The sequence below is a fragment of the Salarias fasciatus genome, chromosome 11 (assembly GCF_902148845.1).
Source record: "Salarias fasciatus chromosome 11, fSalaFa1.1, whole genome shotgun sequence".
Classification (NCBI taxonomy): domain Eukaryota; kingdom Metazoa; phylum Chordata; class Actinopteri; order Blenniiformes; family Blenniidae; genus Salarias; species Salarias fasciatus.
In genome coordinates, this window is record NC_043755.1 from 7517648 (window position 1) to 7533405 (window position 15758).

General features: G+C 42.9%; 1 protein-coding gene across 6 annotated transcripts in view; it reads left to right on the forward strand.

Annotated features, from left to right (window-relative positions):
• grik5 (glutamate receptor, ionotropic, kainate 5) overlaps window positions 1-13876 on the forward strand; it is a 112704-nt gene extending 98828 nt beyond the window's left edge. For 2 of the 6 annotated variants that reach the window (XM_030103298.1, XM_030103300.1), the window contains exon 20: window positions 810-1449. In XM_030103298.1, the coding sequence (XP_029959158.1) occupies window positions 810-1436 (627 nt within the window). In that variant the 3' untranslated portion in view covers window positions 1437-1449. Of the gene's footprint in view, window positions 1-45; window positions 785-809; window positions 1450-13855 lie in introns of those variants that run through there. The other 4 variants (XM_030103301.1, XM_030103303.1, XM_030103302.1 and 1 more) reach the window with 3 other exon arrangements.
• Window positions 13877-15758: the final 1882 nt, after the last annotated feature.

Below are 15758 nucleotides of genomic sequence, written 5' to 3' on the forward strand. Positions count from 1 at the left end.
TATCTCTCCCTCTCTAACACACACCTCCTGTCGTTCGGCCATCAGTGTCTGTTCTCCAAAAACGAGTACTGTTTCTGTTTATGTGAGCACATGACTTTTTTGACTTTATTCTTTTCAATCATAATTTCAATGGGAATGTTTATTCGTAGTGGACATGTCGGTGCATTTTGTTCGTCATGTGTGCAAATTACAGTAGACGCGCTGTTGGAATGATGGGAAAAAAAAAAACACTTATGGTTGTGTCTTAGTGTGTGTGTGTGTGAGGGTTTGCATTGTTGCAGTGTGACTGATGGCTTTTGTGAACGTGCAGCTGAGTTTGCAGGCCTGCCTGTTTGTCCATAGTGCCATAATGAAGTGCCCATAAACTAAACAACATTTTGGTGTTCTCTGTGTTTGGATTGTAATAACTCTCTCTGCTCCTTGGATATTCTCCCATCTCTATCCATTTCCACATCCTTCCCATCTCCTCCTCATTTCTGTTTTCAAACCACCTCTCCATTTGTTGATTTCTGTGACCTCGCTTCTCCTGCAACTCCTTTTTTTTTTTAAACCATGCCTCCTGTGTCCGTTTCTTCTGCCTTGTTGCCGCCTCGTTCTTTTTCTTTGTATTTTATTTATTTTTTTTGCTTTTCCCTTCCAATCTCCCCGTATCTCCTCTGCCCTCCTGTCTATGTACTGCGTCACCACTGTCTTGTTCTGCTGCCTGCCCACTCCGTGTCTGTGGCGCCCCTGCTACCTCTGCCTTCTTCCCTTCTCCCTTCCTTTTCCGTCTCTCCTTCTCTCCTCCCTCCTTCCTTCTCCTCTTCCAGGTGTCTGTCTGTCAGGAGATGATCACAGAGTTCAGAAACGCCGTCTCCTGTAAGAAGAGCTCCCGGATGCGCCGCCGCCGGCCCCTGAGCAGCTCGGCGGCCCTGCGCCACCCCACCCGCATCGCCCTGGGAGCGCCGCGGCCGCTGCGCCTCGTCCGGGAGATGCGGCTCAGCAACGGCAAGCTGTACAGCGGAGCCGGCCCCCTGACGGGCGGGGCCGGGGGCGGGGCGGGAGGGGCGGGGCCTCCCGATCTGGGCCCCGGGCCCCAGCGGATACTGGACGATCCGCTGGGAGCCAACACCACCCCGCCTCCGCCCGCCCCCACCCCCGTGATGCTGCCCGCCCGGGGCTGCACCCATGTGAGGATCTGCCAGGAGTGTCGGAGGATCCAGAACCTGAGGCCGGGCGGCAGCATAGCGTCGGCCTCCACGAGAATACCCCCCTCGTCCGCTCCCCTGCCCCGGCTACCTCCGCCCCCGCCCCCGTCCTCCTCCAACACAGACAGTGAGGGCGGAGGGGGGCCCAGCCCCAGACGACAGCATCACAGCCCCCCGCCTCACACCCCCCGCCCCATCCCGCCTCCACAGAGCAGCAACACCACAGACCTGCTGGGGGACCAGGACTGAGACCGGGGGCGTCCGGGGGCAGGGCGGGGGCGGAGCGGGCGGGGGGGGCCACGGGACGCTGCTGCTGCTGCTGAGAGAGATATTATGGTCAAAGGTGAAATTCATCTGAGGACAAAAACGTGACGGATGAGACAGAAGCAGGAAAAAAATAAATAAAAAGGCGAGGAGTCAAACGCAGCCGAGAGGAAGTGAGATGACCTTCATGTGGAGAATAATCGTGGAAAACTCTTTTTCCAGCTCAGATTGAAGCCTGCAGATATGAAACCAACTATGAGCAGATCATCCGTAAAGCTCTTTACAAACACTTCAGCTTGGATTAATCTGAGAAGAAATGCAGACGAGCAGAAGGCCTCTTTTTGTCTCTTTCCTCCTCTCTCACTTCACCTTCAAACTGGTGGCTGCTGGCTTTCTTCCTGGGAACGAACTATCCCTTTAGTGAAACGAAGCCTTGCTGGAGGACATACTGTGTCTGTATGTGATTTAAAACAGCGACTAAAAGACTCCCAGAGAATTATTTCCTGTTGATTTTTTTTTTTCCTTTTTGTTGTCTTTGTTTTGTTGCCATTGTTCTGAGTAGGAATTACAGAGTAAAATACAGACTGTGCGTGACAATATGGTGGATTATAACATACTATGAAACTTGACAACGGCTAAATGTGTTCAAGAGTTTTGTGTCCCTCCCTTCGTCCCATAGCTACTTTTTAAAAACGACTCGGGGAAGTTGGATGAATCAACTTCAAGACAACATAATGCAAACAGTAGCAGAGAAAACTGTCGGTCCGCCTTTCTTCACACTGTGTGTGTATGTGTGTATGCGTGTGTATGCGTGTGTGTGTGTGTGTGGAGAATTTGTGCTTCCTGTGAGTCTGTCTCTTACTGCTCAAATGAGGAGAACCAGTGTATCCGGCTACAGCAGCCTTACTGTTAGATAATCAGACATCCATGAAAAAAGAAAAAAGAAAAAAAAAAAAAAGAACAGAGAGAGAGGAGCGAGCGAGCAAAAGGCTTTGAAATGTGAAATTAATGTCCCTCGTTATCCTGGGCAATGCTTGCCAAGCCTTTACTTCTTTTTCACCTCTGTTCACACAGCGTGGAAGAGATGTAGGGAGACTGGGCGAGACAGAGAGGCAAGATAGTGAACAGAAAGAGCCGGAGTGAAAAGGACACCACAGAATTTGAATGAGAAATCCCTCACTGAACTACTTCCATTATTAGATCTGTCCTGATCTGTTAATTCTGGGCATCTTTTAAGGGGCTTGTTAACGCGCCAGCAGGCTGTGGCTGCACTTCCTTCCCTGCTCTCTGTTCGGCAGACCGACTTGGCCGTCCGCAGCAGCGGCTCCTGCCAGAGTGATAGACTCAACACAGCCTCGTCAATACTGTCTCAAGCTTTTGATCGCCTAATTACTCCCATCGGTGGCTGGGGACTCATTCAGGAGGGGCCGCGAACACAGGAAAACATGCTGATAAATAGATTCAGAAGAAATACATGTTTTTCACTCTGGCTGGCTCCTTTAATTACGTCGTTAATGTTTCAGGCCCCACAATCCAGAGTCTAGTCGACACACTGCGTCGTCAAGACCCTCCTGTTAGTCCGGGACCCTCGGAGCTACAGCCGGATTTAAACCGAAGTGAGCCAAACCAGTCAAGTGAAAGCATGTTAATGACATCTCCAGTCTGCTCATGAGGAAAGCCACAGCTTTTTAACCAAACAATCTGATTACTATATAATTCTTCAAAATGCCCACTGGAGCATAATGCAGTGAAATGGACAGAAATCCTGTCGTGTTTTCTGGTAGTATTATCTCTTTGAATGTTTTTGCAGCCGAAAATGCAACAAATGACTGAACTCTGCTAAAAGATGTAAAACCGTCTGCTGTGCAGTGTTTTTCTTTGGAGTCGTGATGGAAAAAAAAAACAACCTTTCGCTTCTCAGTTTAGCTTTGATGCTAATGCTGTTTCGCTAACAGTGAGGCAGCTAGCTTCCACTGATCTCTCTCCCGAGGTCGATGCACCCTGCCGGTGTTCCGTTTTGGCTTCAGTGTTGTGAAGAAACGAAGATAAATAAGATGTCATCCTCACTTGGCAAGTCAGGAACAGCAGCTACCTTAGTTGAAGAATTTAAGTTAATTTTTTATTGTTGTTTCTACACTGAAAATAAAACCATTGGGCCAAAACTGCTGCTCGAGACGCTCCGACAGTTTGCCTGCTAATCTTATGTTTTTCTTTCACTTTTTTTAATTACAGAGACTTAAAAAAAAAAGGCCAGAAGATAATGATTCTTGTATGTTCACATATTTGGAGCAGCAAAGGAGGCGACGTGTTTCAGATTAAATTGAGATTTTCAGTAGCCAGTCGAACCAGTTTGAACTTATACCCGTAACTGGAAACGTGTCTCTCTAGTGAATGTAGTTAGTAAAGACCTGATTGCAGGATGAGTCCTCAGACATCCATCATTTTAACTCAAAAAAAGATTTGATGTGAAAAAAACTCCAGTCATCTTCTTCTTCTTTTCAATTTTTAACATTAATTTAGCTCAATTTAAGTGATATATGTACTGTTATGTACATTTATCTCATTTTTTTGCTGTCATGGGCTCTTTAAAACTGTGAACTCTTCATATTTTTCTTATGATTTGTCATGGTACAGTTACCTTTCAGAGGAGCCTATGCTTTCACACCAAATCACTGTAGATGTTGCGCTGCAGCAATTATTGAAATCATAGATCTTTATCTAAATATCTCTATTTTTCTAATCGTCAACAGATTACACGAAAAGACCAAAACCAACAATGATTTAATCCCATAAACAGTATTTCCCTGACGTGCTGTTAAATATGAAAATATTTTCTTTAATTACATGACACACTCACAGTCTTTTAACCTCAAAATATTCACTGGTAGATTAGTCTGTGCCTGGAAATAGGCTCTAATAAATACACCATTTACTGCCGTTTCAGTAGCATCTGCTGAAATGTGAAGTGCCCAGCTGTTTTAATTTTGTCTTTGGAAAATGGGACTGTACATGTGCCAGATTTAAAGATGTGAGTATAATCAGATGATATGTCATTATCCTCCATCATCTGCTGGCTCGGATCGCAAGTGACACAGTTTTATGTTCATAGTAAAAAGGAATGAAATAATCCAGTTATTTGCTTTAATGCATGGCAGATACCTGCTGTGGTTGGCTTATCCAGCAGTTTCTTTTCACCCTCAATCCCACACACACACACACACACACACACACACACACACACACACACACAGTTGATTTTAAATGGCTGCAATCGAAACGTATGCATCATGTTTACAGGCTTTCGATTGCAACCAGGAGACCCAGGATGACGTGTCGATTTCACATCATTACCATGTACTGCGTCAGTTCATCCGTTTGTTTGTTTTTCTGCAGGTCAGGCAGTGATTCATCAGTGTTCATTGAACATTATTCCCTGATGAGTGAATGAATGATTCACTGTTTACTGGACTTTGATAAACTGACTTGTGGTTTGTGTAATTAAAGTGACACTGATTTATAAAAATTAAAAAAAAAAAAATTAAAGACTGCGTCATTGGTGCATTAAACAAACCTGGAAAACCTGTAGAAGTTACTACATGCAGCATCTTCAATGCAAAACTGTCCTAAGTGCACCCTGTTGACTGCGTTGGTGTTTTCATATTAGTCTTTGTCCCATTGTTTATTCTCCTGACAGCAGAACTTATGAATGTAATCATTTTCAGGAGCAGATTCTCAATTCATCGGAGCTGTTTTCTAGCTTCCTGGAAGCATAAATGTCTTTTTATTTCCTCTCCGCTGACCTGAGAGCAGAATGATAATTTTTCAGCGTACAGTAGGGCCATGAGTCTCACCCAGCACACATGAAGCCTCCAGCTGTTTTAACCTTTAACTGAGGAGAATCACGCTGTTTTCTCAGATATTTCCAAACAGCAGGAGCTGCAATTGCAGCTAAAAGAACATGATCCCTCACTGACTCCCCTCCCATTCGTCTGTCCGTGCTGGAGACCCTCCCAGCTGAAAACCGGGTGAAGGGCAATAACGCCAAGTCCAAGAGGTAATATGCACCTTTTACTAATCCTTAACAAAAAAAATAAAAAAAAAATGCAGGCATTGTTGTGGAGGCTAATATGGCTTTGCTCCACCAAATTATGCGTTTTGCATTGCGGCAGATTTGTTGTGCTCCAGATAACCAGTGATAACATTGTTTGCACTCATTATGCTGTTTCCCTGAATGATTACTGTCAGCAGAAGCAGGCCTGATCTGATGCCTCTCTCTCTCTCTCTCTCTCTCTCTCTCTCTCTCTCTCTCTCTCTCTCTCTCTCTCTCTCTCTCTCTCTCTCTCTCTCTCTCTCTCTCGCTCTCTCTCCCTCCTTCAGTTTACCTCTGCTATTGTGTTCACAATGCTGACAGGGCAACATGAGCCAACCTTTTCCACCAGTAGTCACTGTTTGCATACAAAAGAACAAAAACAACAACAAAAAAACACACAGACACAGTCACCCACAACATCTCTCCTTTGTTGCCTGAAGTGTGCAAATCCACCAGTTTATTTTTTTGTGTTATTTTCACATTTCTTTAATGCCTTTGTTAGTTCTCGTGGATTCTGGAAACTTGATTTGTTGACAGCATGACGGAACCACTGAGTGGCGACCAGCAGCTTTAAACCATCAGCTGAAAGCATTTACACGCCGTGGCGAGGCAGGACGAGCGCGCACGCACCGAAACGAGCCAAAATATCACCCGTGCGAATCTAAAACGGGGAGGGAGGGTCACAAAACACATCAGCTGGGACGTCTGAACAGTCACTCCACAAAAAAACAAACAGAAGATCTTTTTGTTTACTATTATGTTATTTTCTTTGGTATTTTTCATATTTCTATACTAGTGCTAAATGGATTATTAAAACTGATGAATATTATGATTAAATTGTTATTATTCCTATTGAAGAGCGAGAAGCTCTGCAGTGTGCTTGTGGGTGAAGGGTGGGTGGGGGTGGGAGGTGGGAGGTGTCGGGACGGAGGTGCAAAGACGCTGACGTTGAGAGAGCTCGCCCTGTTGTTCAAACCTATAGACACACAGACTTCTTTTGGAATAAAACTATTCAAACAGACCTACGGTTGCATGTCTCTTTGCTTTGTGTTTTCTGTTTGCAAATATTTATTTGGATCCTTGCAAAATCTTGCAATAGTCAAAAGCCTTTAATACAGACACGTTTCCCTTTTCCAATAGTTACTGAAGTATTGGTTTCACAGGTGATGGGAGGTTAATGGTCAGTTCAGTCACAATTAACATCATTGTTTTATTGAGTTTATTTCCAAGTTAATTATATAAAATGAATGCACGTTAATTAAAAAAAATTGAGACTTGAGGAACTCGTCAGTCTAATTCATTCAGTTTACTGTTGTAGTTCTCATTAATCCACTTTTTCCCTGCTAATGAGGATGTTTTTGTCGCCTCCCCAACCCTGAAACGTGCACATTCCTGGCTTGAAATAACTCATTTTGTAGCATTTTTTTTTCTTAATGACAATAAAAGTGTTTCTAGTGAACATCTCATTTTATCCAACTTTCTCAGCTCAAGAACCAAAAACAAAAACTTGTTGACTCCAAATAAAACATCTCTATATTTAGGAACTACTAATAAGGAACACAACCACGACGTCAGATGTTTATGGAAATCTGTTGATAGTGGAAACAAGAGAAGGCGCCATAAACAGATTTTATAATGGATTTCAGCTGTAATAAACTTTTCTTCTGCTTGGGACTCAAAGTGCTTTGCACTGTAATTTAAGGTTTGATGTCTTGCTCAAGGACACTTCAACATGAGCACAGATAGAGAATCAAACCCGCAACTTTAATTTCCAGACACTGACATCAGTATTAGTCTTTCTGTGCTCGTAATGTTCAGAGTGTCAGTTTTTATTTTCCTGACACTGCTCTGTTATTCACAACGTTACACAACGAAGCAACTTGGTCTTGACAGCCCAGACTGGGACCACTTCCCCAAGCAACACCTCGTAATGTAAACGCAGTCACACGGCAAATTAATTCACGATGAGCCTGCAAAATTACTTTCATGTGGTACAAAAAAAACCCCCAAAAAACAACACTGGTAATGCTCTCACATCATGTAACAGTACAGAGTGAACACAGCAGACACACAGAAATAAGGAAAAGCAGCAGGGGGGATGGTAAAACACACACACACACACACACACACACACACACACACACACACACACACACACTCATGCAAACTTCTGGAGCCCCAACTTTGTCGCATAATAACCTTGTTTCTGCCGTGAGGCTGCAGTCATCTGAGGATAGAGTCAGGAACACTGAAGATAAATCTGAAAGACTTCACTCACGAAACCTCCTGAACCTCAAATTGAGCTGAAATTCAAATTACAGCAGCTCAGACACATTTTAGTTGCCTGATATTATAACGTCCAGACAGTTTAGTGGGGAACAATTACAGCTAAGTGGAGAATTAGGGATCTAATTTTGTCTCAGAAAAGGAAACGCTTGAGCCTTTCCCTGCAGCCCGAGGCTGAACTGCAACATGATTTGACTCCACGCAGTGGGACCTTTGATGCCTGTCATCCCCTTTTTCCTCCCTCTCGTCTGCGTTTCTGCTGCTATCAAATAAAGAACAAACATATCAAAACAAGTTAGAGAATGTCAGAATGAGTGAGGAATGATTATTGCCTGTCTCAGTAATTTAAGATAGCTTGTAGCGTCTACGGGTGCATCTTCTTAACCTCTTCATGGAGTTTAAGGTTGTGGGCGTCGGGAGCCGAACCCACAGGTCATCACAGAAAAACTCACATTCATTGGTCATTTACCAAACGCATGGTTTGGGACTGTTGGGGGAAAACCAGAACACTCATTAATGCAAAGAAAGAATGTGCAAACTCCACACGGAAAGGCCTCAAGCACGGATTCAAACCTGACTTTATTCCTGCAGTGAGATGAGAGCTCAACACTGCGCAGCTGCTTGTGTCTCGTTCACTTTTTCATTTTCAAATCTATTTTTTTGTTCCTTCAAATGTTTGGGGAAAGAGGAACCTGATGTGATTGCTCAATCTGTGAATTTATATTTTCTATTTCTTTCATTTCAGCATCAGTAGTTAGAAAATGTCTCGTCTCTCTGCGGGTTTTGTGGTGTTTCTTGTAATTTTGTACATTGGGTAATTTTCAAGATTTTTCCTGTAATACCAATTTCCTTCTGACATATCCTTCTTTCAAACCTTTTTTTTTTTTTTTTTCATCTGTCAGAGACTCAGGCAGAAAAAAAAGCTATTTTTTTTCTCAGTGCTGCAGCTGCTTTCATGTGATTTTTTTATAGATCACTCAGTAATCCATTGCAGCCAATAATCAACCAGAATGTACGAAAGTCGATTGATTTGATTGATTAAGATGAGATGAACATAATAGCGTTGCCATTTAGGACAAAGGATAAGGAGGCAACAGGCAGAAGCTGTAACAGGTGCGGCACTCCACAGTTATTGTCACTTGATGATCTGCCTCTCACTTTTTATGTGATGTGTTCAGCTGGCGGAGTCGGAGGGAAAACACCAGGAGACAAAAACGTCTCGCACCTCAAAGACCCGCGTGTGAAGGATTCGCCGCTGTTTCGTTCAGGTTATTCTCAGCTTTATTTGTGGGAACAAACACGTTTAATGTCAAAGCAACTGAACAAAGGCGTCTGTGAGTTCAGCTCGTCGCTCGCTGACCCGTCACTGCAGCACCTGCATGTAAAAGACTTTTTAGTGGATTTTAAAAAAAGGGAACTGGAACAAACCAAAAGATATGCTCACATAGGAGGAAAGAACTTACCATCGCAGCTGCGCTGCTCAGTTGAGGCTTTATGTCTGAGAAATAAAAATACATTGCTATTAATAGCTTTTCAGCTGTAATGTGCTGGAAGCCTTTTTGTGGGCAAATATTAGACTACAATCATATTTGCCCCTTTTCTTTTCAAATTAACAATGTTGTCAAAGAACATGCTGGTAAATAGCTGGTAAGGTTATATCTAGTTAGGATAGCTCTTATGCAAGACTCACTAATGTTTTTTTTTTTCTTTATAAAAATGATCATCCGTGATTTTGGGAGATGGCTTCCTGTACAGTCTGAAGCTTCCTGGATTGCTACATTTACCTACGTACATTCTTAAAAATGAAATATTTTATCCCTAAATATAGAAATTAATTTCATGTTTTGGTTCAGTCATTTTTATATTGTCTAGCATTACTCTCTGTTCATGACAGTGAAAAGACATTTCCTCCAATAAAACATCATGGCGGAAATTTTCCATTTTCCAATCTTTCAGCGAGCAGATTGCAAAAGGTTAATCAAACAATAAATCCGTTTGAATGGACAAAGTATCAAATTAACCCAAACTAGCATCTGTGGTGTTGATGCTTCAGATGTTTACTCAGAGCATGATAAACGTTAATATGTTAATGTTTTCCCATCATGAGACACTCAGAGAGGATCTAATCAACATGAACCGTGCACGCGCACACCCACACACCCACACATCCACCCACACACACACACACGCACACACACTTGGACGCACCTTCTTGGAATGATAATGACATGAGTTGTGACTAACATGGTCACCACTATCAGCAGGAACGCTCCGGCAGCAATCATCCGAGGTAATATCGCCATCTGCTCAGGCTGGTCTGGGAGAAGAATCAGCTTCAGCATCGTGTTGTGTGAAAATTAAATATCATTCAGGAGTGTTGATGTGGACACTGCTGCTTCAAAGAAGAATCTGCTGCGTGAGGGTCTTTCTTTATGAATGTGAAATGAACTTTAAATCATAGGTCAGCATGAAAACAGCTGGACTCACCTTGAACAATAAGTTTGGTGGTTTCCTTATATGAACCCCTTTTAAAGGACCAAAAGCTACAGGTGTACAACCCTGCGTCTGTCTTTTCCACTTCTCTTATTGTTAGTGAAAAGTTTGATACTTCTCTTCTCCTTTTCAGAGGAGAGTCGAAATGTAATTCTCCAAGCTTGTCATTAGTTGATATGACCGAGGTCCTATCTGACCCCAGCTGCTGGAAAGTCCATTTGAACTCAGAATTAATTTTTTTATTCAGGCGTTGGACGATCTGACATGGCAGAGTAACATCATGCCCTCGGTATGCTGTTACTTCAGGCGACACTCTGACTTCTTGTGCCTTAAAAACTGCAAGAAAGAAATGAGGAGAAACATTTGTCAAAGTAAAAAAATCAAAAGAAAAAGAAAAGTCATGTAAAGCTGCTTCATCACACGATCTAGAAAACATTAAATTCCTTTTGTCTTACCTGGTAAAGTGAGGTAAACCAACACCAGCATCAGGAGATTCAAGAAGCTGCTGCACGTTTTCATTGTGTACAGGAACAACCGAACAGATCTACAAGATGACCTTTATACGGACAATACACTCTTCACAATGATATGTGAGCGTTTGACTGTGTGAAGTCGGTTCTGTTAGTCTGCTTCAGTTCCTCCTTCCTCCACTGTCACCTGATGCTTCAGAGGCCACACAAGAGTTAAAGTGGCTGCTGCTGGTCGTTTCTTCCTCCATGACACCGAAACAGCCTCACCCAGTGCAACAGTGACCTCATGTGGTCACCCGTTCAGAGGAAGCACTGGAGACCCTGAAGATGAGCAGCTTGAGCAAAATGATGGGTGCAGGCTTTCAGGTTTTGATGATGGACTTTGGAATAAAGCCCGACGGTTTGTTTCAGACAACAAGCTGCTGGCGTCTTCGTCACGGCCGAGATGTGGAGCACCTGAGTCCTGCGAGGAATACGACCCACTGCCTGTGAGGTTGGTCCGGTCCTTATCCTCCTGCAACTGTTCCTCTCGGTTTTGCACGCCAGCACCACATGCACCTTCAGAACTCATCCATCACTGAGGGAGCAGAGGACTCCCTCCGACTGCAGTGTGAAGAAACATTTACTTTTTGAAGTGGCGATGAAACTGTTTATATTCATATAGCTTTGTTGTATATCACTTTTCTTAAGTCGTTTTCAGTTGGATATGTCCCCAAATAAGCTGCATTATTGCCTTGGAAATGTCATTTGATGTCTCCTTTTTCTTGTGAGCACATTTCTTTTCCATCTAGTTTTTTTTATACTGATTCATCCAGCTGGAGGTCGAGCGGCGTGGCAGACAGACAGGTAGCCAGTCCATCACAGAGCGAGAACACTGAGAGACCCTCACATTCACACCAGGGAGAACATGCAAACCCACAGCCTGACCAGTGCAGTGGAAAAGGATACATTTGAATTTTTTTTTAATGTAGTCACAATCTCACTGCTGCTGCACAACAACATTAAAAAAATATACTAAGATTGATACAGGTAGTTATATTAAAGTTTTAGGGAGCAACTAAAGACAGTCCCTGGACCTGGATGTGAATCCAGAACTGCAGGATGAAAAACACTCAAAAGCAGATACTGTTCAGTTTTTCTTATCTAGTATCTTTCCTTTTTTTTTGGTCACGGCAAGGTTAGGACACAGTTTCCCGTAGAAAGGCGGATAAATACTGCTTTTTCAGTGAAACTTTCCTTGTGTTGTTGTTATTTATTAGGACCCCTCATTATGGCAGGTTTGACAGTCGATCAGACAGTCCTCCTCCAGACATTTCTCACCATCTTCTGACATGATTTGATCAATAAAGAAGTGCAGTTTCACTTGTCATATTATGAATGTAAAACTCATTACTGCGATGTAATGACTTATTGATGTGTTTGTCCTGCTAAAACTGCCAGTTCGAAGACTTCAGCCCTACCGTGTGTTTAGAATCAGGACATTCATACTTCAGCTAGTTTGTTTGAGTGGAACAACAAAAACAAGCTGCCTGCGTCAATATCCTGAAACTTTACTAAAAGACCATTTATACCAACATAACACAGGGAAAAGTCTGTGCATGGCCTCATAATCATCATAGAAATAATAATTGGAAAAAGCAATAATCAGAATTTAAAATTATATGAATGGAAGAAATGTTAAGAATAGAAATTATAAAAGGAATTTTGGTGCCAAATTCATCGTGACCACGTATGACCGCTTACTAGACGTTTCAAACTGAACGAATCGAACTTGCAAAGAGAACAATAATACTTCATAATGTAGAAAACTAAGTCTGGCATTCAACTAAAAATGATTTCCATAGCTGGGATGATTGAGGCAAAGCTTGAGCAGCAAGAGAACTAAAATCTACTGGTGTGATCCCTCTGAGGGGCTTTTAAGACCTCTGGTTTTTAAAATGTGCACCTGCACGTGCAGGAAAAGAGAAAGAAGGCATATTTTGTATTGGCAACAGCGTCAGCAGTGCTTGTTATTGGCAGTGACGCAGGATAAAAAAAAAACCCCAAAAAACAGTTTGTGAGAAGGTTAATAGCTGATGCTTAAAAATGTTCCAAATGTGGAAAAACTCAATTCAATCAGGGAGCCAGATGCTGAGCAGTTGGCCTGAGAACATGTTTGGAATTAAACAAGCCGCGCAGCTCTTCTCCAAATAGTAATGTTTCAGTCCCACGATGCTCTCTGCTATCCTGCCTTCATCAGGGTGGCGTTTCCTCGACTCTCAATTATGGGGGGTAATTTCCTTGAGGTTTTAGAGAAAGGCTCCAGTGGAAATGGGCTGTCTGAGGTAAAACAGAAGAGCGGGACATTGTTCAGATTCAGCCCGTTGCTCATTAGGTTCAGTAATAAGACATGGTGAGAGACCATTAGAGACCAATCTGGGATAAACTTTCTGCGTGAATCATCAGCAGCAGTAGATCTGGCAGAAATATTGAGGTCTGTTGGTCACAAAAAACCTGCCACAGAAAGAATATTTACATCAAATCAATTGCAGCTCCAGAGATTGGAAGTTAAATAAGTTAAATAAGATAAATGAAATCAATAAAGTTGAATTTCTACCAGTCGCGCTGTTTTGAGGTGAATATAAGCTGGTGTGGCAAAAAGAAACATATGATGGGCTTCTGACCTTTCATATTTGTATTTTCCCCACAAGGATCACATTTAATGCATAAAGTGTTCCTAGTTAATGAGAGTCAACAGAATATCAATTCTGCATTCAAGCCCAGTGATGCCCCCTTGAGGGGGCGCCACAGATCACAGGGGGTGCCTCAGGCTTCGCCCGCTCTTATAATTATTATACTTGTGGAATCTAAATGAGGAGGCCATTAGTTTCATTTTGAAGGATCAAGCTTTTGTATGTTGTTGAGAGTTGGTGTGTCAACATCTGTTTGGCTTCACTGTATTGAGTCTACAGTCATCAGAACCCCGCTGAGGCAAACGCAGCTATGTGTGTTTGAACTGAAACTTTTAATATCTCTGTCCAAATAGGACAGGGTGCTTAAAGCCAGAATGGAACAAACTGTGAAAGTGTGTGTGTGTGTGTCAGTGTTGGTGGCTTCAGTCCCGATCTGATCTGCAGTCACTTTATCAGATGTTTACTGTACCGCCCCAGAGAGGAACCTATAAGAACCCGCTGTAAACACTCCTGTTTGAAAAAGAGAAAACAGTCAGACAGAGGAACTAAACGAGTGGGAATGCAACGCCAGACGCCTGCAGAATGGATGTTTTGAGCTAACTAAGCAGTTTTTGAGGAAACTGCTAAATTCCTCATTATTTAATGTCTGAGAGTGTTCAGTGGCTCACTGCCAGTCGCACAGGTGAGATGTGTGCTTGAGAGAGTGTCAGTAACCTGATGTGGAAAGACTTTCGTGATATATTTAACTTGTCTTTCTCACTGGTTTACATGGTGGGAGTCTGCATAAGAGAAACAAGCTGGGGAGCTGGTAAAATCGCCGAAAAATGTAAATTTAGGTCACAATAAACAAATAGATGGAGTGAAACTTTATGTAAATTTGAATTTAAAACAATACATGCAAACCTCTGCTTACATTTCTACAATGAATTCACTTAAAACTTCAACAACAGAATAGAAACCTTTAACTTAACATTTCCAAAGAGCAGAGCCTCATTTTGATGTCACATGTTTTGACAGCGCTGAATATATCTCATGCCTCGAGTTCAACATTTCACACCCACAAAATCACATGGGCAGGAAATGCTATTTGAAAATCAGGCAGAAAGTGACTGACTGCAGCATTCACAACAAGTTCTGTCACCGTTTTTAAATGCAAAATAGACCGCAGCAGCTGCAAGAATGAACTAAGACAGTTAAATTCAGCAAAGCGTCAGACTGGAGGTGTCAGAGTCATCAGTGCAGGAGCTCCAGACGGCTCCACAGATCTCCAGTGTGCTGGATTAGTAAAATGATAGCATAATAACCTATAATCAAAGACACATCTACTTTCATTTTAATGCAAATAGGCACACCTACGTACAGAACACAAGCAAGGCCGTTTTTTTTTTGCATTCAAACACGAAAAAAACATGACTTGTGCTTCAAATCTGCTGAAAGACGTGAAACAGTTTCTGTCACAGTTGTTTCTCTTCAGACAAACGGGGGGCAGAAGCTGGAGAAACAAACTCATAACTGAAAGTCGTCAGTTTAAATCACATTCCTGCAGATGTCAGTGAGGGAATTGAAATTCGGCGCTCGTCCCCGCCCGGGCGGCCCTTGAAAAAGACTCTTACGCCCCAAATGCGCTCCAGACGGCGGCGGCGGCGCACAGCTCCTTCAGGACTGGTTAAAAGAGGACAGATTCTCTTTGTTTACATGTGACACATAAAACACGGCGCCCAGACACACTCCTCTGCCATGTCTGTTCTTCCCGCCCTGTGAGGAGCGTCTGAAGAGGCTTTTACATATTCATGTCTGTATTTACACCGAATGCTACGGTACTTTGAGCCTGTGGTTGAGTGTAACGATTACCCTGCGTTGACCGTGTGTGTGTGTGTGTGTGTGTGAACGTGTGTGTGGCTGTCTGTCCCTCCGGGTTTGTCCTGTGATGAACTGGCGACCTGTGCAGGATTTACTGTGCCTTCCCTCTCGGGTAGCTGGATGGGCTCCAGCGCTGCAGCCCTGAGCAGGATAGGGCCGTCGTGGATGATGAATGAGCGGATTCAGAGGTTTACGTGTGTGGATATATTATAATTACAAGGCATATTTGACATAACTTTGACTTTAATTTAAGTATCTGGACCCTCTATTAAGTTATGGATTTTTTGCTTTCCTCTTTAACATTATTATCTCCGTCTTTGTGTGTTTTTTTTTTTGCAGCTTTCAGCTTGCAGGTTTTCAAAAATCTACCCTCACAGTACGGCTTTAATGAGAAGCTTTTATTGCTGCATCAGCTCTGATCTTAATGCCCTCTTAA